The 25253-nt window shown below is 39.3% G+C and overlaps 1 protein-coding gene across 13 annotated transcripts in view; it reads left to right on the top strand.

Annotated features, from left to right (window-relative positions):
• The window catches only part of LOC129168342 (pleckstrin homology domain-containing family A member 5-like), an 86960-nt gene extending 62311 nt beyond the window's left edge, over nucleotides 1–24649 (top strand). For 7 of the 13 annotated variants that reach the window (XM_054753493.1, XM_054753495.1, XM_054753491.1 and 4 more), the window contains 17 exons: nucleotides 3087–3140; nucleotides 5420–5500; nucleotides 7672–7728; nucleotides 7805–7885; nucleotides 8491–8643; nucleotides 8839–8940; nucleotides 9007–9115; nucleotides 9261–9304; nucleotides 10840–11055; nucleotides 13809–13944; nucleotides 14576–14700; nucleotides 15358–15549; nucleotides 15691–15807; nucleotides 16848–16970; nucleotides 18302–18444; nucleotides 19997–20157; nucleotides 20306–24649. In XM_054753493.1, coding sequence (XP_054609468.1) covers nucleotides 3087–3140; nucleotides 5420–5500; nucleotides 7672–7728; nucleotides 7805–7885; nucleotides 8491–8643; nucleotides 8839–8940; nucleotides 9007–9115; nucleotides 9261–9304; nucleotides 10840–11055; nucleotides 13809–13944; nucleotides 14576–14700; nucleotides 15358–15549; nucleotides 15691–15807; nucleotides 16848–16970; nucleotides 18302–18444; nucleotides 19997–20157; nucleotides 20306–20340 — 1929 coding nt within the window. In that variant the 3' untranslated portion in view covers nucleotides 20341–24649. The remainder of the gene's footprint in view (nucleotides 1–3086; nucleotides 3141–5419; nucleotides 5501–7671; nucleotides 7729–7804; nucleotides 7886–8490; nucleotides 8644–8838; nucleotides 8941–9006; nucleotides 9116–9260; nucleotides 9305–10839; nucleotides 11056–13808; nucleotides 13945–14575; nucleotides 14701–15357; nucleotides 15550–15690; nucleotides 15808–16847; nucleotides 16971–18301; nucleotides 18445–19996; nucleotides 20158–20305) is intronic. The other 6 variants (XM_054753497.1, XM_054753494.1, XM_054753500.1 and 3 more) reach the window with 4 other exon arrangements.
• The last annotated feature ends 604 nt before the right edge of the window (nucleotides 24650–25253 follow it).

Raw genomic sequence — 25253 nt, 5'->3', positions numbered from 1 at the left:
ACGTTGCATCGGTCCCCAATGTGTTGGGTAATAGGGTGTGTGTGTGTATATGTGCATATGTGCATGTGTGTTTCAGAGCGTGATGATACTGCGTCTTGGCAGTTGTAAGCCAGGACACTGTGGCTGTGTCAGAGTAGATGCATCAAACTTTTTTTTTTTTTTTTTTTACTTGTAGTTTATCTGTGTCATTGCTTTTCACGCTGTTTGACGTCTGGTGCGAACCATTCAGTGTGCCCTCTTTGCCTGGTTTGTATTATTTATTTTCAACATTTTAGCCAATTTATCACGTATGGACAAGATGTTTGATATTGCATTGCAAAATCTCATTGTGGAAATTGGTGGAAACAATCACTTGGCATGATATGCATGTTATTTCTGGCCATTTCTTGGCTACATACAAGTTTTAAAAGGGGCTTTATGAAGAAAGCCTTGATTCAGAATTTGTCTGTCAGCATCCCAGCACGGTTCATGCTCGAAGGATGGGCATAGTAAACAGTTAACTGATCGTCACTATTTGCCTTCAACAGGCAGAAGTGCTGTTGATTCTGTCTCCACTAGTCTGCAGTCTAATCTATCTAATCTTGACTGGGGCTGCAGCAGAAATAATAAAAAAAATTCCAATCCCGATTCAGACTAACATGCCATCTAATTTCTAAATGACGAAAAAAAAATTACATTTAAAGGTGCGTTCACACTTGTCATTTTTGGTCCGGTTATAACAGTCCCTTTGCTCTGCCAGTATGATTAGTTTGGTCAAGTGTGAACACAGTCCAGGACCAGACCAAGCAGGGGGGGGACCGAGACCGCCTGACAGATGGATCTTGGTCCGCCTGCCAACTAACCCTGAGTGGGGCAAGTGTGAATGCTAAATGCACCGGATATGCTATAACAATTACAGAGAAAGGAACAGTAAAATGTAAGCCCAGACACGCACAGTATATACAGTAGTTGAACATGCCTGGACCTTTTTAACAAAGCGGTCATGTTGCTCATTACAATTTGTTGAAGTTGTCAGAAACACCACTCAGGTTCATTTTGTCTTCATATTGAATATATGATCACCATCTGCAGTCTTCCTCAGAAGTGTCAGCTGCCCACTGTGATGTGGTGCTTATCATCTGTGCTTCGGGTGCGTGGCCTGAAATATCTTAAATATTGCCTAAACACTTTTGAAAGTGACTATCCTCTTTGTGACATCTCAGCTGGTAAAATGTCAGGTAGTAGAAATTCCGCTATATAAACAAGTGGATTTTGACCCGGAAGACGTCATGTTGTTTTGGGTGTGTGAGGTCTTCGGACAATGTACACGTCCAATCCAGGCGGGACTTCATGCGTATGATTAACTGAGACTTTTTTGTGGTCCCCTGACAAAAATACAAATGTGGATGCAAACTTAACCACCAAGTATCTTTTTTTTGGGATGTGGACCAGAGTACTGAACTCCAAGTGTGAACACACCCTTACTTAACGAGCTGGTTAGCATGACGACCAACACTTGCCAGCCACGGCAAGTTGGCTCTACAACCCTATTTCTACCCGCTGACTGCCAACACTGTCTATGACTTATCAGGTCTCGTGAGGAGCGATCGCGTGAATTAATTAATTGACTTTTCTTCTGACATGTCTTTATTCCGTGAATGAGAGAGAGCATGCCATGTTTTTGACATTATTACTTTTAGTCTTTCTTTTCTTTTCTGTTAAAGTCCCCGTCAACCACCCTTCCGCAGAATTTCATGAAGAACGTCATGGATGTCTCTTGAAAGGGGTAGTTGGGATTTTTTGACATGCAGTTGTATGACATCCCCATCAGCAGTGGACTACTGTATATCAACGGTGACTTACCCCCCCCATTTTGTCCCACTAGTCCAGATCAGGTCGGATTTACATGCCGAGGAACGTAGTTCTGCTTTGCTGCTGGGTCATTTAAGTAAAGATTTTGGCTTCTCAAAACAATATGTGTTCAATAACACATTTGTATCATAAAAATGCTTCCTAAAAAAATCACACAAATGGCTTGACGTTATATTTGTGTCCCGCCGTGTCCCTGCACACTGTCGCCTCTCCGTTCGTGTGTATGTGACGACGGCCATCTAGTTTATGTGTGTTCCACAGTGGAAGAAGATACAAGTCATTGTTGATATAGTCCACTGCTGATGGGGATGAACTGATGGCCTGAACATGGTGTGTATGTGTGGTGTGAGAATTACAATCTTAATTCTCAGCAAGAAAATTGTGATTGAAAATTTTGTCCAGAACCATGCAAGCCTGATCTAGACGTTACAACGTTTCAATTGGCATGATTGGATGGGCATGCTGTGTAAATGTTTTTGAAATCAAAGAATGCCTGAAATAAAGACCAAAATAACGTGCGCATTTATTTATCACGTGTATTATCTTTACAAATATGGTGAGATAACTGATACAGTGTCGAGGTGTCTGCAGCTATCTAGCCCTGGAAGTATATCCCACTCAGCCTTTTATACCTAACTATATGCTAATTAAAGAAAACAATGCATACAAAACAGGGGTGTCCAAAGTGAGGCATATTGTAAAAACAAAATGAATGAATGAATAATGATATTGCACTCATTTGCTTTGTCACTTATTCTAACACAAAGCTAAGATGTGGATGTTTTCTTCAGATAGCTTAGCACATACTGACCTACACTGGTTCACTTTTAGCATTTTAATGGACAATATGTATCAAAAGTGGCCCCCACATCCTTCAATATTTTCGTATGCGTTCCGCGATGGAAACTGTTTGGCCATCTCTGAGCCATGGGAAGTTGAGCTCCATCCACAAAGAACTGCACTATAGCACAACTCCTCTGGGAAGCATTACTCTGCTCGATACAAGATGAATTAAGTCCATTCAGGAAATGCTGTCAAATGCTCATCCTTAGTTCCTGCAGTGTAGGCTGGTTTGAACAACAGACACAGCTACAATGTTAAGTCATTGCTAATACAACCCTCTCTTTGTGAATCAGTTTTTCCCATTGATAACTTTAGTCAAATCTTTGACCACCTTTTACCAAACAGAGCCTTGCTTTCTGCCTCTTTTCCTCATTTTCCTGCTGCAACTGCAGACTGATGTTCTTTCCCACCATCTTCAGAGGAACCTTGTTTACCTGCAAAACCAGGTGAGGACCCCCTCCACCTGTCTATTTTGTGCTTCCACTTGCCAAAGATGCCTATACCTATGTACAGTAAGATGTTCCTTCAATGAAGATTTAAAGAAGGTTTTTAGATGTAGTAGCGTGTCTCTTTTCAACAGCACGACCACTACACTGCTCACTATTGACAGGTTTCCACTCGTAAAACCAGGTACTACCAGGTACTACAAGATGCATTTTCCAGTATTGGGGGCATATGGTCGGCATATGCTGGTCACTCTCTGATCAAGCGGATTTGACGGTACCATTGCATCGTGTGAGGATAAATTAAAGTTGAATAAAGTTGGCTTACCTTGTTGCTGTGCTATAGCCCTGGATGCTGCAGTATTATAATCCACAGTCTCTACTTGGCTGCTGCGGCCCTTGTTGCCTTCAGTCTCTTCTTGAATGAAATGTCTTCTCTCTGGGGGCCCACAGCTCCACACCAACCTCATGCTTTTCAAAACCCCCTCATATAGTACATCGGTAAAGAAGAGTTTGGGGTTAAGGTTAGAGAAGATGCGATGATGAGGGTGTGCTAGGCAAATTTAATAATGTAGAACAAAACTGCACCTATCGAGTAGTACCTTCCTTTGTAAAGAAAATAAACAAATTACTTTATCTACTGTACAAAAGTACTTTTATAAGAAGACAACTAATACATGTAATGTAGTCTATAGTTTCAAATGAAAGTGACCACCAACTCACTCAATGCTCCTCTCTATAGCATTTGGTGGCCTTGATTGGATTCTGTTGTATTATCAAAGATCTCAATTTTCTTTAAAATCTCACATCGAGAAAGACAAACCCAAACAGAGATGGGTAAAAATGAGTTTTGACACTTGGCGTTCCTGTCGAGAGGATAATGATGTTGATGCATTGTGGATGTCTTGCACCGCACCTTCTCTTCGCAGGTCATGATCTTGGCTGTGATCTTGGGGCTTTTTCTGTACTTTTGCTTGATAGCTTATAGATGTCCATGCAGTGAAACCTGTTTTAGTCGACCCCAAAAACCAGTCTAAGACGACCAGTTTATCAAGTCCTGGTCAACCGTGTTGTGCTCATTACTAAAAATTGCCCGCGTAAATCAACGTCTGCATACGTTACATGATAGACCGCTTTTGTCGACATAAACTTTGAGATCCAACGGGGTAATTGGATAATTGGAGAGTACACAGTTGAAATGATGACGTTGGTAATATTGAAAGGCTTCTTAAATCAAACATTCTACAGTGGTTGTTATAGGTAGATGTGTACATTATCGCCATTTTTCCTTACGTCTCTGGCCAAAGGCACAAAATGCACAAGCAATGGTTCGTTTTGACAACCGCTTGTGTCGATGTCAGTCAGCCCGTCCAAGGGTCGTTGATATAAGCAGGTTCCACTGTAGTGCATTTACTCAGATACAAGGGAAAGCACATTTTGGAAAAACGAGCCAGAACCCAAAAGAGCTCAGTAGGTAGTGTGACACAAATTCAACATCAATTCTTGCGTCATTCCAGCAGTCAGGGCACAGAGCAAAGAGTTTGGGTTCGGATATTCAACTGTGTCAAAGTAGCATTAATCCTGCTTTAGGGGTTGTCCACATGGAAATGTTTTCAGGTCAAATGTTTCAGCCTTTCATCCACACGGAAACGGCCTTCTGGCTGCCCTGAAACTGTATTTTTTGAAAACATCTTCCAAAGTGGGAAAATCAGATAACGCCGGGTGGTTATTGCCGTGTAGACAAGCAAACCGCTACTTTATGAAAGTGATGACGTCACCGCCCTGCCGCCGACACGTGACCAGAAGTGACAAGCCGCCGACAAAATGCTGAATGAATACTTCGACTGGCATGACACACCCCAGTCGACATTGTCCTGATATCTTTTTGTTTTATACTCCAAAATGACTTGTAGATGTAATTCCACTTTGTCGTCAGTCTAGACAAGACTTGGAAAGCGGAAGACAACGGACTTTATGCACATTTCTTCTATACAGTAGTTTCAGTGTGTCACATGGTTCTGTCACAGCGCCGCAGGTAGGTGTGCCTTATGTATTACATCGTTTACACCCAGTGATACGTTCCTGTCTGGATGCAACTATTTAATGATCTGGCTCACTGTGGATACGATTTATTTTCAAAAATCCATCCTAGGAGCGTTCCCGTGTGGACAGGGCCTTATTGCCACGTTGTAATGCAGAGGATCGTCTCTATTTATTCAACCACATCAGGCTTAAACAGCGCTTAAACCACTTTATCCTGTTTCTCCTTTACACTGTGCTAGAAAAAAGAGAACGAACCTCTTATCTTCATGATTCACACTATGATCGAGAACTCGGCACCAAGGCCGCAACTCTACCAGCAAGTAAGCTTCCAGGCAGGTTGTGGCTTGAGTCACTGTTCAGTCAGTCAATTTGGGGTGCACTTAATAATTTGATACCTGATGGTGTTCGAGGGTAAGCTCTTGCACCTTGTTTTGTCTATTTCGTCCTAAACGAGAAGTTCCAGACAGTTGACTCAAGCCAGACATTTGCCTTTGTATCCAGCTGATGACGATACTGTAGAGCTTCCCTTCAACATCACTTTCCGTTTCTCCATTTTGGATGTGCTCAGTCAGCTCATCACCCAAAGATAGACCTCATAGACCTCACCATAGCATTGTTTATTGTTTTGCTATGTGTAGTTTTCTGTTATTTCACTGCCTGACTGCTGTTAAAAGAGATTGGGGTAGAACATGGCTTATAGTTCAATGCTCTATAGTCATGCACTTCTCATCTCACCATCCTCATCTTCAACACTGTTCAATGTCTCCAGCATGTCACGTTGATATTATTAAGACACCTCGGAAGGGATGGCCGATACTGCATATTTTGGTATCGAACTGATACCAAGTAAATACAGGGGCAGTATTGTTAATATCAATACCGATACTTTTTACTTGACATTTTTCAAGGTCACACAGGACAAAGATTTTAGGCAAACAAAAATATTTTACTATCAAACTTATTTGTGAAGAATTTAACAATATAAGACATTGTAACAATATCAACAAAATAATACAATTATTCCCTTTTATTACATACAATTGTTTGAGCAAAATAAAGTCAGTAGTGCAAAATAAGTAGACAAAATCTGGCTTTTTGCCGCCAAAACCCTCCTGTGTCCAAGAACTTATTCCCTGAGCTTCTAAACAATAAGACAATATCTATCTGTAGATTTGGACCCAGCCTACTTAAGTGGTGACCTGTGTACCGTAACATTAATGTTGGTTTACTAAAAGCCACATTGTAAAAATCAGCAAATATATATATAAATACCACAAAAAAAGTTGGTTCCATGGGAAGTCTGTCTTCTATCATACCAAGCTTTTGGTCATCCTTCCTTTTGAGTCTTTGTTTATTTCTCTTGTGCAAAGTGGTGGTTATCATGAATTACTCCTGCATGAGCAAGTGGACTGTGGGCTTTGACTTTGTGGAGTATTTGGAGTCTTTCTGTTTATTTACATTATGGTGGTTGCTGATTATCATTAACATCATGTTCCCCCGTTCGCCGTGCAGGTGCTCGTGCATGAGCAAACCAGTCCACTAGTGCTTGAGCAATGCTCATCGGAATTTGGGAGTCAAGCGTGCCCAAGTAAAGGATTCACAAAAGCTTCTCTGTGTTGCCTTTTATCAGGCAGAGCGCCATATATTCTGTATTTGTTGCAGTCATTATAATATAGGAAGTGCTGCAAAAATCAATTATTTTACTATTCTATGGACTTGTCTTTGCCATGCCACTGTCTTTTCTTACATTCACATCGTCCAGTTTTCATCATCATATACAGTATCTCACAAATGTGAGTACACTCCTGACATTTCAGTAAGGGACAATACTATAGAAGTGAAACTTGGATATACTTTAAAGTACTTGGTGTACAGCTTGTATAGGAATATACGTTTACTATGCAGTGAAAATGAGTCAACGCACATCCGTTACTGTCTAAATAGCTGACAACACAAGTGGATAGCAAGATAATTGTGTCTTGTCTGCAGTAAAACATGGTGGAGGTAGCATCACGGTCTGGGGCTGTATAAGTGCTGCAGGCACTGGGAAGCTGTGGTTCATTGACGGAAAAATGAATTCCAACATGTACTGTGAAATGGTGAAGCAGAGCATGATCGTATTTCTTTGGAAACTGAACCGCATGGCGGCGTAGGTGAATTCCAAGCCTAAGAGCATTGAGGCAGTGCTAGATAACAATGGTGCTCACAATACTGACACCAGGGGCAGATTTGGACATGACATGTCCACTGTGAGTTGAGCTCACTTGTGTTGCCAGCTATTTTCAGAGCACAGTCAATTGATACAGTTTTCCAAGCTGTACACTGACTACTCTTAAGTTATATCCGATTTTGCTGTCCCTACACATGCTATGATGAAGTGGTTGCTGAAATGTGAGGGGCGTGCTGTATGAATGTGTACTTGTGACAAGCTATCCGCTCTTCATGTTGTCATCTGTTGTCCTTGTTGACACATGTTTTTTGTTTTTTCCAGATCAGTCCAGATGACTACAAAGATGGTTACTTTGTCCAACACAGAGAAGACATAGATGTAAGGGAAATATACCCTTCAGTGTGAACGTGGTCCAAGAAGTTGTTGCTAATTTGTCTATGATTTGGTGTGACAGGCCAAACTAAGCAGATTATGTGAGCAGGACAAAGCAGTGAGGATGCAAGAGGAGAAACTGCATCAGCTACATCGAGAAAAGGTAGAGCTGTCTGTGTGTCCTCTTCCGACGCCGTAAGCCAAGCGTGTCCAACTCAAGGCCTGTGGGACAGTTCCAACCGGTCAAAGCATTAAAATGGTTTTGCATATCGGGCCGTATACAAACGTTTATGCATGTTACGCTTGTGTGCTGTGCGGCCCCTTTAAGAGCTGGAAGGGAGTGAGTAAGAGAGCAGAGCGTTTAGGTCAAGGGTATCCAGTAGAGGGCAATTTTGGTGTTGATCCGCCACCATATTTTAAGGGTACTCTACTGGCTGATGTGCAGAACAGGCTCATTAAAGTCATTCATGCATTAATAACACAATTGATTTGTTCATCATACTTGCTAAATGCAATTGTTCTTTTCATTTGGCATGACTATCTGTGTCCGAGTATTCTCCCTTGAATTATGATTGCAGAACTAATTATTTTCAATTTGCTGGAATAAAAGAATAAAATTGTCATTATACTAATTCAATGCGGGGACACTTACTGTATGTTATAACATGATGAGATGTGTATACATCTTGAACAGTTAGAACTGGCCCTTCTGAGGGCAACCATAACCATATGTAATGTACTCTGTACCCCGTTTTCTGTGTTTTTCAGCACACTCTGGAGACAGCACTCCTGTCTGCCAGTCAGGAGCTAAGTGAACAGAGCAATTCCAGTACTTTAGCCACACAAAGCTTGGTTCAGCAGAGAGATGTGCTACAAAACGGTCTGCTGAGCACCTGCAGAGAACTGTCTCGAGTCAATACGGTGAGCGAACTACAACAAGCTTTCATGAATGCATACCTGGAGGGCAGGTGGATACATTTTGTGTGCCACATGTAGCTAAATAAGACGTAGACCAGGGGTAGGCAAATTACAGGCCATTAAGCTTTTTAATCTGACCTCCCTTATAGCAGCTTTTATGTCCTTGTAACTTCCTTTTTGGCTGCATCTTCATTTCAGGAGCTGGAATGCTCGTGGAGGGAGTACGATAAGTTGGAGGGTGATGTCACTTTGGCCAAGTCTAACCTACTGGAGCAGCTGGAAGCCCTGGGCAGCCCACAGGTTATACACATCACATTCATTTGCCTCAGTTATTCCAATGTAAACTCTGCTTCTGTGTGTCTTTAGACAGAACCTCCAAGCCAGCGGCACATTCAGATCCAGAAGGAGCTATGGAGGATCCAGGATGTGATGGAGGCACTGAGTAAAAATAAACCACAGCGCAGCACAGACAGTAGTGAGTGTCTGGAATAAATGAGATGTAAAAGTCAGTTTTGAATAATGTATGGCTTGTGACGTTCAGTTCAAGACTTGTGTTTGTGTTTGTGACTGACAAAACTACATCACAAAAATCTAGCACTTTTGAAATGTCATTTCTGCAGATTTGCCTGATTCCAAGCCACTCTCTAGTCTACAAAAGAATGAGGTAAGCTTCTGTGTCGACACACTGTATATTCAACAAGTATTTTTAGCACCTGTTGAAAAATACGGAATTTCTCTAAGATGACTGAGCGCTATCAGCCCCAGTACAGTGGAAACCATTTAAGTCGACCCTGTTTGGGGGGGAGGGGTCTATATTGACAAACCGTATATGTCGACAAGCTCATCAAGCCCTGGTCTTCTTTTTACTGAAAATCCCCCTTAAGTGTTGGGAAAATCTGTTTTGGGGAAAATCTGATTTCTGTATACGTCAAAATCAATAAAAACGGGTGAGTGAGGCAACAGGAAAGGAACTGCCACTTTAAAACTTCAGTGTAGGACAAAAGGTCCTCTCAGCTTCTCAGCCATTCTTTCATCGTCCTTTCCACAACTAAAAAAATGCACCCGTGCATATTTTGCACAGATGAAGAAAAACAATGCCAACAAACTGCAGTAGATTAAAAAATCCTTTATTATCTCGCCCATTTTCCTTATGTCTCTGGCCAAAGTCACAAGTAAATGTGTAAGCAATGGCTAGTTCCGGATATGCCGACAACCGCTTATGTCCACTTGAGTCCGCCAATCTGAGGGATGTTGACTTCAACGGGTTCCACTGTACATCTACAAAATGTAAAAAATGTAAAAACTGGATTTCATTTGTATCTAATGGAAAAAAAAAAATCTGAATTTACAGATTAAAATCTAGAGCTCCACCTCCAAATTTCAAATAAGCCAATACAATTATCAGAAATTTACCTGGAAGAAGTCACAAGAAGATGCCATCATAGGAAGTTATACTGTATGGTTCTATCATTGAGAAAGCGTCATTGTTTCTGGTCAGTATAACAATCAAACCAGTGTAACAATGGAGTGACATAAAAAGCAGCACTATGAAACACAATTATGAACAGAAATCAGCAAAGGTAAGACAAGATTCATACCAGAAAGGATCATTTTTACCCTGTTTTGGCTTTGGCAGGTGAAGTGTGTCATTTAAATCTTATGATTTTATGAATGACATATGCTGGTATTGCTTGTTTTCAACATTTGCCCATTTACAGTACTGTGGTTTGAATTTTCCTAAAATTGGTTTTGCTGAGCTTTTGGCTGACGTTTGTTGGACGATGTAGATGTATAGTGATGCATCCTATCAGTTATTAATATAACGACATAGCCAGAGTCTCATTGACCCGGATACCCGGGTATTCTCGGCACTAATTTGAGGCTGACTTATTTGATTTCACATTAAGCTGAATTCTTTTTTATGTGTTCCGACTGGTTGCTAAGCCATCAACGATAGGATTTAAGAGTAGCCTGGAATCGCACATCTTCCTTTTCTGTGGTCAAAACCTGCGTTTTCAGACGTTCAACCCCCACACCAAACGAACATAATCTGCAGCAGTCAGAGCTCAAGTCAAAATATAAGATAATTTATTTAATGCTCCTATGCATGCAGGCCCCCCGCCCTTATACGATGGTAGGGGAAACACAGAAGGATATGTAGTTTCTTGAAATGAGACCAGCTGTGTTAACTGTTAACAGGCAGTGACGTTGCTGCCACTCAGTCCTCTCAAGGACGACCACGGCATTCCCCCTCGTCCACCACTTCCACAGTACTACTATTCATCAGAGCACCCCCTTCACATGCACCCCCACCATCCAAACTCCAGCAGCCGTCCACCCCCTTACACACAACGTCCTGAGGACCGCAAAACCGGCTCTAGGAATGGCACACACAGTGTAAGAGCAACCGAAAAGGTCCCTACTCGTCCACGTACAGTACAGTATTTGGTTTCATTGTTGGCTGTGATGTCCATCGACCTCAGCAGATGATTTTGTGTGCTTGCTATTATTTCTACATCATTCTCATGCTTGTCATTTTTTAACTTCATTTAAAATCTTCAGTTGACCGGTAACAAGAGGTGGGCGATACTGAGCATTTTGTTATTGATCTGATACCAAGTAAATACAGGACCGGTATTATATGCTGATACCGATTCTTTTTACTTGGAAATTATTCAAAGTCATTGAATGACTTTATGATTTTGATCATGATTATAATCGAAAATAAACACAGGACAAATATTTTTGGGAAAAAATATATTTTTATCAGCCAACTAATTTGTGAACAACTGAACACTACAACAACATACGAGAATGTAACAATATCAACAAAATAATAATATTGTTTTCTTTATTACATACAATTGGTTGAGCAAGATGAAGTCAATCGTGCAAAATAAGTAACCAAAGCTAAAAACTACTATTATTATTATTCAAATTTATTGGCTTTTGGGCCCCAAGGCTGTGTCCAAGAACGTATTCCCTGAGTTTGTAAGCAATGTAACAATCTATAAATATAATATTGACAATGTAACAATATAAACACAAATAACACAGATATTTGTGAAAATAAACAGAAAAGACAACTGAAAAATTTTGATCTCATCACACTACTATCGATCCAATACTTATACTACCCTTGGTAATGATACTATTGATATTTGCATCAATCCGCCCACCCCTACCAAACAATTTTATGCAGTTTCTATAAAAGATCACATCAGGAGTTAGGGCTGAGTTTGGACACAATCCCACTGGGCCATCGCAACCATGCTAGTGCACACTTAGCCGCTCTGTCCCCCGCTAGTCCGTGCTAAACTGCTGTCTTTTGTTATGTTCAACCTAACATTTAAAGGATACATCTTATATTAAAACAGTTCATAGGTGTCTGTGACATGCTTTAAGAATTATAGCACACTTCTAACCCTCTATCAACAGCCCTGTTTAGAGCAGCTGGTTTTGGGTGGCAGTCCTGTCTCATGCTTACCAACTGCCGGCATTACCAGGACGACTCCTGAGCACCAGAAAGCTTGGCCACCGGGGAGACATACAGAGCAAGAGGATTACATTCATCCTTAATTTTCGAGAGTCACTGATACAACAGAATGTTACTGAATGGCTACTTATTTATGAACTTTGTCATTTTGCAGGGTTTTCTTTTGTATATTTCCACATATAAGTAGAGTTCCTACAGGTTTTTTTGTGGCTGTGGCAGCTACACTAGTGACTGCTATCATGTAAAACATAAAACACATTTTCCTTTAACAACACTGACGTTCACTGCGGATAAGATATAGTAATGAACTGGCCTCACTGGAAGATGTCAGTTTAACATTGCTCCCATTCTCTCAGTTATTACATTATGCAGGAGTGTTAGTTTGACCAAAGTTCTGCAGAAAGTTACTTCAAAACGTAACATCATCTGTTGGCTTTAGCTAAAAGTCAGAAAAGATTTCACACTTGATGGTCGGCAGGCGCTTGATAGACCCAAATATTTATAGTACTGTGTTACACGAGCAATGAAAAAGTCATATTTCCGCAATATCTTCCTGTGTTTTCCTGTTCATTCCCATGGGAAGTCCAATTTTGAAAATTCCCAAGTCCCAATACAGTGGTTTAAACATGGAAATTTACACATATATACTTCATATTCTTTCACAAACACAGGCTGCCTCGTCCATTGAGGGTTTATTCAATCTTTGCATTTCATTTGTTTGTTTGTTTTTGTGATTCATACACACTATCACTCACAGTCTCTCACCTACAGGGTATTCAAACAAATCTATTTGTTTGTATGTACAGTATTTGTGGGTTGTGCATGCATGCCTTGTTAGTGCATGGTAAAATAAGGAAAGATGAACTGTTACACAGTGGAACCCGTTTATGTAGACATGGTGTCTTTGTCGACCAACTAATCTAGTCCTGGTTCACGGTGTTCTTATTGTTACTATAGTAGATGAAAAATGTATTTGTTTATGGCGACACTTTTCTGTTCAGTGCAAAGTAAGCTTCAAAATAAAAGAATGGCAGTATTAACCTGGATTGTGCCACAGTATATAAACAAAATGGAATCGGAAGCCTCAATATATCGCCATGTGCTCACGTGTCTGTTTTCCCTGTCTCCCACCTCCAAACAGACACTCTGGGTTCACTCTGTGCATTGGTTTCACCATCTTGCTGCATTTGTTCCACAGAACAACGGCATGAACGGAGTGAGCCCTTTTGTTAGTCATAGTCTGTCTCGGTGGGTGGAGGCGGGGCCACTAGCATACACACGAGTGCAGAAGAGTGTAGCCTCGAGAAGAGCAATGCAAGGTAACGTAGTAGAAATTAGCAACGGCTAGTTTCGGTTATGTCGACAACCGCTTACGTCGATGCCAGCCAGCCAATCCAAGTGATGTCATCATAAATGGATTCCACTGTATTGGATATGTACAGTATAGTGTATAAAAATACTAAGACAATAGCAATGTGTATGAATTTGAAAATACTATCAACGGTAGACAAAATGGTCATTTAACATTGTGTTTTTGTTGTGTTGTGTTGTGTTTTTGCTTGGTCAGAGATGAATAAAACAGATGTACTGTATGTAATAGCAGTCTTGCATGTGTATGCATGTGTCTAAGTGCTCCCGAGTGGTTGTACTCAAAGCATCTGTGTCCTCACAGCAAGGTCCAGACTATCGGTTATATAAGAGTGAACCTGAGCTGACCACAGTCAAAGAGGAAGTGGATGAAGCCAACGGCGAGAACAAGGACAAGAATGAAAGTGCCCCGGAGAATGACGACATTGTGCCCTCAAAAGGTACTTGTAGATCTTTTGATTTTCATACAGATGCTAATAAAGTTCAGTAGGTTCAACTTAAAGACAAAACTAGCACAGACAACAAGTAGTTAGGGATAAACTCCAGTCCTAAGGGATAGGCTGATTATACAGGATGGATTTAATCCATAATTAACTGCTTACAACTTTATGCTTGACTTGAACTCATTAAGTCCCCAAGTGACGTATAGGAAACATTTTGGAGTGGTTGTCATGTGACAGTCGTGATTATGCCAGGTTATGGCTTTCCCAAAATGGCCCTGTGTCAGGTTGCCATTAATTTTTACCAGTAATGACATTTTTAAACCCATTTAACATTTAACAGCAGAGCGCAGTTAAATAGGGTGTCAAATATTGCAATTCAACTGTTGATATATTTCTTCAATGAATTCACATACAACACGCTAGGAAAATTATTTGTCTTTCTAATTTTAAGGCTTTTATCCTTGAAATTGATTTGGAAAGCTTGACGAGACTTTTTATATCAATAGAAAAAATGCTAAGACAATAAATGTCACTTTTATTTTCAATCAATGAATTATCATTTTCCCATAATTTTCCATCTTTTCTTAAATGAATGAGGTACAGTATCTTTTATATGTGCTTCCTCCAGCTGTGCCCCCCTACCCAGTGGGCATTGTTGCACCTAGGACCAAATCTCCCATGAGCCCTCCTGAGTCCACCACTATTGCTTCCTACGTGACACTGAGGAAGACCAAAAAGCCTGAATCCAGATCGGTATGTTTTGCTTTTCAGCATTAACCGAGACCGCTAAAATGTACAGTGGAACCCGCTCATGTCGACAACCCATCTGTGTGGACCAACTCATGACATCCTGGTTCACCGTGTTGTTATTATTAAGAAAAGGTTACTTCAGTTACTCTAGTTAATTACTAAAAAATTCCTTAAGTCAACGTTGACATAAAATTTGAGACCCAAAAGGTTAATTTCTATGAAAAATCAATTGGTTTTGTAGTATTATTAACTTTGTTATCATTAAGCAACGTGAAACGACAACAGCAACATAGTTACTGTCTAGATCCACAGCATTAAAATGTACACACAGGGACTTCCTGTTCAGTGCAAAGTAAGCTTCGAAATAAAACTGGCAGTGTTATGGCAATGGATTCTGCCACAGCAACTAACAAAATGCCCTTTTTTTATTGCAACTATAAGAAAGATTTGTGCATGTAGGAAAGCTTTGTCATTGTAGTCAAGACATACAAGGAAATGACTGCTGCAGTTGATAGGTAAAAGTATAAAATATATAAAGATAGAAGAAGCACAATAAAATATGCACAAATGGAAGAAAAACATGTGAACAAACTGCCGTAGGTACAAAAATTCTTCATTATCACGCATTCTTCTTAATAAGTTGGAGGTCTGTCTTTGCAGGATCGTCCCAAAAGTGCAGTAGATCAGGTCGGCTATGGGGAGAGAGAAGTGGGCAGACCCAGGATGAGTGTTGAGGAGCAGTTGGAAAGGATGAGGAGACACCAGGAGGCCTCTTCTCTTCGAGAGAAGAGGAGAGAGGCCCTATCCCGCTCACAGTCTTTTAGCAAAGATGACCCCTATGTTATGCTGCAGGTAACATTGTCCTCTTGTGTACTTTTCGTTCACACCTTCAGCATTAAAATGATATATCGCATGCTGTGAGGAGTAAGCATGTGTCTGTGTACGGTTTTATGTATGGATGTATGTGTGGAATGTAAATGTGTATGTAATCAGGCCCGGGCCCATGCAGAGGGAGCCTGTGCAGACCCAGTGGAGTTGGAAGCGGCCCTGCAGCAACTGAAGGCTGTTCATAATGAGCAGAGCACAGAGAGCGCGCTGACTACATCACAGGTGGATGGAATTTCATGTGTTCACAGTCAAAATATTTGTGGGAAAGTATAAGCTTGGATAAGCTCAAGTAAAAAAATTTTATTATAACTTTGCAATTATGTTCTATATGTGTTTGTACAGCCGAATCGCAATCCTGTCCAAGTTATTAGTCAACCTCTACTGTAATTTGTTGGCAGTTGAGAGAGAGACAAAAAACCTCATTAAATATGTTATTCAGTTATCCCTCGTTTATCGCGGTTATTTGGTTCTAGACCCGACTGTGACAGTACAATTCCTTATGTAGAAATTTAGAGTAGTTAGAGCATAGAAAACCTGTTTACGATCTTCTAAATAGTGTTTTTTACGTAATTAGACAGTAAATAACACCCCTATAGTCACCCAATATAGTACATGAAATAAGAGTAAATCAGCCATTTAAGATAGAAATAAGGCTCATGCTTGTGTGTTACTATAAATGTGTTCCCCTCAGGAGGACCTGAGTGAGAGGCGGACAGGAAGTGATGTCGGGGTTCAGCAGTGAGTTTCATCTTTGCGTGGGTAATGACCCATGGGATTTTTATGAGGGATTATTGTGCCCGTTGTGAGATACAGTAGGACGCATGGACGCATAACCAGTCCGTGGGGGTCAAATACTGATTTCCTTCAATCAAGTACAAATGACTTTATAACCCTTATTTCATGTTAATTGATTTTATTTGAAAACATTGCATAAGCTATCTGTCTATTTTGACACACTATTCTTTTCTTTCCCTATTAGAAAATGATAACACTTCAACACAAAGTGACCCAACTTTGAACTTTTTTTTTTTAAATGAAAAAATATAAAACTCAATAAAAAAAAGTGTGAACACAAATTTTAAACATGATGTGAACGAAAAAAAACAAATCGCTCAGACATGGAGAATGGGTTCGACTAATAAGCTCTACTTCTTCCAACACCAATTGTCTTAACTGTGATGTTGCTTAATGTGACTTGTTAAGCATGCCTGAAGCAAATAAACCGTGACCATTGTGTGAAAGGATTCTGTTTCAATCAACAGGAGGTGCAGAGATTAGAGGAGGTGGAAACTGACCAATGTGAAGAAGCATCGCAGGACAGGGAAATGCCCCTGCCAAGTGGATGCCCGCTGCAATCTGAAACCAATGACGACACAGAAAATGAGGTAGAGAAGTCTGGTTACCCTCTGTACTTGTTTTTGCTGGCAAACTATTCTTTTGAGTCCAACTCACGGACTCAAAGGTTCAAGGTCTCCTGCAGTACTACCCGCTTTCCAGAATTTTACTCATGTTGCTGTTGCGCTGCAGCAAATTGTGTCCAATAAGCAGTTTGCAGTATGACTCAAACTGGTGAAATTTGATATTGTACAATATAATCGTGGTCCTTGGAAAATCAAGAAGTCAGAGTCATTTCTATTTAGTAGGTCTAGAACCACGGTCAGCATACATTAAAGAAAACCCAACTTCAGCAAGGACTCAGTGACAGAGGGAGTGCTCCCGGCTTCCCAGCATGCTTTGCGGCAATATACAAGAATGTTGCTGAAGTTACGTGTATACAATTAACATATTTGTTGATTATCCTCAGTATTATTGTTCAATATTTATCTTTATCATTTATATTTATTATATTTATCTTTTAGTCATATGTCCTTATCAGGGCAGTAGTGCTACTTATTATCTGATTATCTAACAAAACCATAATTTAGCTCCACTTGATTTAGCGTCACTTGGTTGCTACTGTAAATAGTGCCAAGCATGACCCTTAAACATTTAACACTATCAGTTTTAAATATGTGCAATATCCGAAAACAAAAACACAGACAATTGGCTAAACTGTTGTCTGTTCTTGTGGAGGTGATTCAAAGTACAGTATTGTTGACATACCTCACAGCTGCGAATGTTACGTAAATCACCATCCACATATGCCGAGCTGTAGTTAATCCACCGTTGGAGCAGGGCTACATCATCTCAGAGTGAATCTGGGACATTTACAAGATTTGTAGAACTTTAGATGAAAACAGGTTTGCCTTTTATCACCTGGATGCAGCCTGGACTGGGGGCCGCTTTTCAGTGGGTTGACAATCCATTGACCTCTTAAACCCTGAGCCATTTTGCTCGGAAAAAGACATAGCCAACATAAATGATGTTTTTCTCTGCATCATGATCTTGGTGTCAAAGTAAATGGGATATTTTGATGGTTACTGTAGATATGAAAATGTACATATCTATCTTTGCTACAGGATAAGAGTAAATACAGCTGTTTGTTCAATGAGTTTTAACAATAGAGGATTTATACTTTCAAGTTTGGCCAGGTTTGTGGCATTATATGTTGTGTGAAATATTCATGACATGCTTTAGGACATTTGCCTATTTAAATGCATGTGGTTTGAATGGGTGTAGGTTAATGAAGGTTAATTTGCTAAATTTGCAATTCGGAATAAATTAATCAGCTTTTTTTGTGTGTGTGTGCGCTCTGCTTTCTCTGTGCGTTTTTCAGCGGTGTGAGCGGCAAAGGGCAATGATTTTGGATACGGCCACAGAGACCCAGCATGTGGAGATTGTTAACCTTCACCACTTTGAAGATAACAAAAGCACAGAAGAAGATATGACCAGATCCTTTAAATACGCCAATGAAAATAGGTGCGTATGTGTTGTTTGTCTTTATACTCAACCACAATGGATGTGACTGAAGTGGAGACTACCAGCTTCTACCATGATAGGCCCTGTCCCACTGCGCTATTTATTAATTCCGTCTGAAAAAGGAAGGCGTATGCTTTTTAAATTATTTTTAAATTCATTTTTCAGCTGGTTTACAAAGGTATCTAGACACTGACAGACTGCGTTAGCCGTTACAAACACTGGACATGTTAAAAAAATTAAATATTATATATACAATTATATATATTTACAAATGTATCAAATTAATAAAATTAATCAAATTAAATCCTTTGTTTATCGCAGTTAATTGGTTCCAGACTAAACTTAAAAGTCTGGAACTTAAACTTAAACTTGTTTACGACCTTTAAATGCGTTTTTTAACATTAGCAGAGCCCTCTAGACATGAAATAACACCCCATAGTTACCTTTACACTCGTATTGCCCAGTATAGTAGAGATAATCAGAGAAAATAAGGCACTTAAGACTAAACAAGGCTTGCAATCATGAGTGTTGCAATAAATGTGTTCCGCATGTGTGGAGGACACAAAGTGATGTTGGGGGTTCCGAGTTGAATGGATTACGGCCGCAGCAGTAGACCGTGTTATTATATATGATTATTATTATTATTACGATTATTATGTTGTTATTATTGTGCCTGTTGTGAGGTCATTCAAACCTGCAATAAAAGCCTGTTGTTCTGCTGGTCAAGTCTGGTGATTGCGTGTCTCACAGTAACATTATTGACATCTAGTGACCAGTGTAGTGAATCGAATACCAAGATTGTTGTCGATTTATTGGATAATCAATTAATCGATTTGTCGATTAAGGGGTTGTCCACACGGAAATGTTTTCAGGTCAAAACGACAAAGTATTTTATCATTTCAGCCATTAATCCACACGGAAAAGACGTTCTGGGTGATGTGAAAGAGTATTTTTTTTTAAACTGCTTTCAAAGTGGGAAAATCTAAAAACCCCGGCTTGTCGTTTCCGTGTAGACAAGCGAACCACTGCTTTATGAAAACGATGACGCCACCGACCTGTCACCGTCACGTGACCAGAAGTGAGCTTTGACAACAAGCCTACATAACATCTGAATATTTAGATTGGCATGACTCACCCCAGTCGACATTCTCCTGATATTTTGCGGTCTTATACTCCAAAATGACTCGCAGAAGTAATTGCACTTTGTGGTAAATCTAGAGGAGCCTTGGAAAGCGGACATCGACAGACTTATGCGCATGGGTTCTTTCCTCACCTGTAGTTAGGTGTGTCATGTGGTTTCACCTCTGTGTCTGTTTACAACGCCACACAGAGGTGTGCCTTGACTAAGAAAATAATGGTTGCAGCTTTAGGCTATACACACTAGAAGGATCTGGTTTACAGTCACATAATCAATGTGTTTTAATCCAACTTTGAAAAAAATCAAACACCACAGGATTAAGGTGTTTTCATTTTTTTCATCCGATTTTAATGCAATAGTTCGTCTTTGGATTTCAACACGCTGACTGAAATATTCTGCTCCTGCCGATTATAGGTTCCAGAATCCTGATCCAGAGACGCCAAGCCCTGAGCGAAAAGGCGAGACAGATGTGATGCAGCAAAACATCAGGGAGGAGAAGCTGGAGAAAAGACAAGAATCCTACAATCAGATAACAGCAGATGACAAGAAACACAACAATAACAACCTGTTAGCTTGTAAGTAATTGGAACCTTTCCTTGAAACATGCAGGGAATATTAGGCCTGATTCACAAATAGTCCTTAAGAGTTGTCCTAAATTTGTTCATTTTTGTTAAATTTGTTAAATTGAGTTAATTTACTCCTGCTTTACCCTTCACCCCTCAGCACCGATGTTCACCATGGTGAACAATGACACGTGAGCGCCCACCTCGTCATCCACAGCGTCGTCCCATAGAGTCCAAATGTAGCAAGTTTCCAACACTATGATGACATCATGGCAACAAGGAGAGTGAAAACTTCCAGCACAGTGACCAAAAAAACACAAATCATTTTAGGCATATTCATATCCTATTATATCCCAAAGTTTTTCTATATAAGTAAGATTTATGGGCGTGTGTGTGTATATTATATTATATTATGTATATTATATTATGTTATGTATATTATATTATATTATATTATATTATATTATATTATATTATATTATATTATATTATATTATATTAGTGTGTGTGTGTGTGTGTATACAGGTGGTCCTCTGTTGGCGGCGTTCCAGGTTTCACTGTTTCGTGGTTACATACGCACTGCCATAAATGATTAATCCATCCATCCATATTCTATACCGCTTCATCCTCATTAGGGTCGCGGGGGCATGCTGGAGCCTAAATGATTAATAGTGTACAAAAACAAAAAGAAGTAGTTACGTGCATCATGCGTCGGCTGATTAACACATTTGCGGACAGGGGGAGTTCAGACAATGTCACTTGTGTTCCTTTCAGTTAACTTTTTAACTATAACCTCCATTATGTCTCCCGAGGCAGCGAGGCAGACTCGTCTGTTGGCAGTGCGGAAAACAAAATGAAATGACACACTGTGAGACGCTCAGTGGAGAAATCCACATTGGCTGCATGTCCGGTCCAAGCTGCTGAAATCCGGCTATCATTATGAAGGATAAAGACAGCATCTTTGAACACGTGAAAGGATCTTTTACTATAAAATGAACAATGGTAATGTAGGGAAGTGGTCTCATTATTGAGACTTCCTCCTCCCTATAAGCTTGTCTCACTCCTTGCGACGCCCCTTCCAGTGTGCAAGACAACCACATGGATAAAAGTAAGGAGTTCTTTCTTTTTTATGACTATTTAATTTAATTATTGTATTATTTTTTTTCTTATAGTATTTTTATATATCCTTCATGTGTTCTGTGTACAGTGTGAGTGACTTAGGAGTTAATTAATGTACTGTATAAGATCCGATTTACACCAAAACTTGACTTACATCACAGTCTAGGAACGGAACTCATACATAACCCAAGGACCACCTGTATGACACATTCTCGGAACCTGCTGAATAAAAACCTGACGAGTCAAAATCGAAAGTCGAAATGCACTCAAAACTTGCTCATTTTGCTCAAAAGGTAAGTAAACAATGTCGAAGGAAAACTGCACTTTTTTATTATTATTTTGCCCATCATCCACAATCCGTATGTGAAACATAACCACACATGTCTCTCTTTTTTGCACGTTCTAGAGAGAGAAAAACAGCTAGCATGTGGGAGCTAACAATGCATGTTTGGTTTGGTTTAATTTTATTTGAACACATATGAAGGTTACAATGGAGTACACCTCATGAATCATTTCACATGGAATGGGACACACCTATTTTGACTTTAAAGCCCTAAAAAAGAAACTCCAAAAAATGTCAACAATGTTCTATTTACATAACTGACCTGTATATAAACCAAGCTACAGCGACATTGTTGTTGTAGCAGCTAACATGAAGAACTGTTTTTTTGGTGTAGTGATGCAGTGCCTCTCGCCACTAGCGAGAGGTAGCGAGCCCACCCCAAAACAGTGCCATAGGACACCAATCTGTACTGGCTGGGAAACAAGCACAAGCATATGAACAACTATGAATAGACAACCAAATTATCTGTAAAGTATTGGCCCACATTCCATGTTTTGTTTATACATGGCTCGATGGACTGTGTTGTGATATCATGTGCTATGTGCTCCATGTATCAGAATCAATATCATGGTGACTTACTCGATGGACAGTTAGTTGTCCATCTGGTACATCTGGTATGGGGTGTCTTTTCCAGTTTATTTTGGGTAGGTGGAATAAAGTTCCTATCCCTGCGGGGTTTGTTAGATAACAATTCTTTGTTCGTTGTGATGCAGTCTCTTGGAGGAGTGTCCTCCTCGCCATACATTCGAAGCCTTTCCATCGATGGTAAGACTAGTGCAGCTCCATATTTACAGCACCAAGTCATGCCGGTGTTCATGACTTGCCCCCCATCTGCTACGAAGTTTCACCCATGACGTGCATTGTTAGCTCCCTCATGCTAACTGTTTTTCTCTCTTTAGAACACACAAAAAGGGGAAAGACGTGTGCTCATGTTTCACATAGTGTGGATGATGGGCAAAATTCCCCCCAAAAATTGCAGTTTTCCTTTAAAGTATATGAAAAATAGTGGCAAATAAAACCTTGCACTCACAAAGCATCCATGCCAGTGATAACGATCGTGATGATTGGACACCGCATGACATTTAGATATCAATACATAATGAACTTAACGTGGTATTCACATGGAGTAATTTCACCCCGTAATTATAGCCAAGCTTCTTGCTTTGCAACTGGTGTGTGTTAGAAGCGAAACGGACGGCGTTTAAGACGCTTCCTACGCTAAGTAACGAGCGTGACGGCGGCCGACACGAAAGGTATCGATTGTTATGGCTTCCCAAAGTTCCTGTAATAAAACGTTATTAAGGCGATATGTAGTGATATGTAAAAACCATGTGGTGTCCAGTCATCACGATTGTTATCACTGACATGCATGTTTTGTGAGTGCAAGGTATTGTATTGTATTGTATTTGCCACTATTGTTATGAACTTAATATTGAACAGTTATCTTTTTACATGTTTTTTATGATACCGGTTTTGAGGTATGTATGTGAACATATATACAGTGTATGTGTATATATATATATATATATATATGTTTCTATATGTATAAATGTACATATTCTGTGTATATATGAGTATATGTGTACATAAATGTATGTGTTTATATATGTAGAAATGTACATATACTGTATATATGTACTGTATGTATATGTGTACATATATGTACATGCAGTAAATACGTACGTATGTGCTGAGAAGTTGTACATGAGCCGGAAATGCCATTTGACTATTTCCTTGATCAACTATTTTAAACGGAATGGGAAAATCTTTCTAAATGTTCTGAACTCCTGCTTCCCTGCTATGTAGTATTGAGCAGAATAAGGTTGCACAGAGGAGTCATAGGCAAAGGTCTGCTTGGATGTAGCCCAGCTTCCCATAGCTGATGTTTTCGCAAGCTATTTAGTTAACACTGACTCAACAGTATTGATTGCAGCCTCATTGTATGTTCCATTGTTGATGTTATTTATCAACAACCAGTTGATGGCCATCCACATTTAAAACATTTGCGAAGTTTTCATGTAAGTATGCCTTGTGTGTATATGAAGGATATATTTTGCTTTGTGTTTTGCAAATGCACTGCGATATGTAAGTTGTGGTGCTGTCAGCCTGCTCGTCACGAGAGTTGCGGCCATTTTTGTTGCCAACGTTTAAGAATTAATAACACAATGCAGTACAGAAAGAGTATGTTATAAGGTGCACACAGTGAAAGAAACTGCTTAGCTACATTAGTTTGTATGAAGGAGTATTTAGGCCACAGTTTAAACGAAAACAGAATTGTAAAATATGATCGTCGGAATGTTGCGAGTTAATCGTATGAAAATTAACTTAAAGTGGAATTTTTGTCCTTGGTTTGACAACCAAAAAATATAATCTCAAAAGAAAACATATTTTTAAAGATGTAATTTTACGGAAAAACGTCTTTTTAAAACACATATTCGCACGATAAAAAATGTCAACATAAATCTCTTTTGAAGACATAACTTTATGGAAAAACTTCTTTAAAAAAAAAAACAATCTCATGAACATTTTTTTTTAAGAAAAAATACTTGTTTTTGACAGAATCTTTGGGGGAAAAAAGTTTTAAAAAATCTAGTATCTCACCAAAAAATCATTTTTTAAGACATACCTTTTGGAAAATCATCTTTTTTTAAGGCATAGTCTCATAAAAACTTGTTTAAGACAATAATACAACAAACAGAAAATATATTTTGTTTTTTTGGTGGTTTCCTGGTTGATTTTGTTTAGACATTTTTGTCACTCAGTGGTTGCCGTTGTAAGATGTCATCAGGAGATGGGTTGACATTTTGGATGAGTATTTCTTGTAGCAGGATATGAGTCAGAAAACAGCACATGTATGAAGCAATAAGTAGGACTTGAGGACATAAAAGACATGTAAGAGATGTAAAAACTGTAAAAATTAAAAATAATTTATGTACACATTAAAAAGGAAAAAGCAAATATATTATAGATATTATTATTAATGTTAATTAGGTTCAATATGCAAAAAGTTCATACCCCATGTGTTTTATATTGTGAAATAAATGGTGATGTTCATAAAAAAATTGATTGCTTCTTTTTTGGTTGTTTTTTTTTTAACCCATAAGAACACTTTTAAAAGTCCTAAAATGTGTCCTATACAAGAAATAATTGTATTATTTCATTGATATTGTTACATTGTGTTATATTGCTGTATTTGCATATTGTTGACAGTTATGTATATTGATAAAATATGTACAAAATATTTCATTATAGTCAAGATCAACAAAATAACAATGATTTTGAAAAATGTCAAATCACATTTATCGGTATTGACAATGTTGGCCGTATTTACGTGGTATCGGATGTACACCAACAGTTGCACTATTGCCCACCCCAAATTTTACTGTTTGTTCGAACACGTGGAGAAACTGAGGCCACAATGCCAAAGATCGTGTGTGTAACTAAGATGTGCCACTCCTACGTTTGACCCCCCTCCCTGCTCCAAGTCAGGCTAAATGACCTAAAACGAATGGATTTGGTCTAACATAGCAAGATGGATTATTTGTAATCGAATTTCCCGTATGTATTACTTTTTAACGAGATATGAAACACGCTTAATTGAAAAGTCACAGACCAAGTTATTCATTATTTCATTACTTACATTTGT

This window comes from Dunckerocampus dactyliophorus, chromosome 15 (assembly GCF_027744805.1).
Source record: "Dunckerocampus dactyliophorus isolate RoL2022-P2 chromosome 15, RoL_Ddac_1.1, whole genome shotgun sequence".
Lineage (NCBI taxonomy): Eukaryota > Metazoa > Chordata > Actinopteri > Syngnathiformes > Syngnathidae > Dunckerocampus > Dunckerocampus dactyliophorus.
Note: the sequence above shows the minus strand (reverse complement) of the source record. Positions and strands in the feature narration are given on the sequence as shown.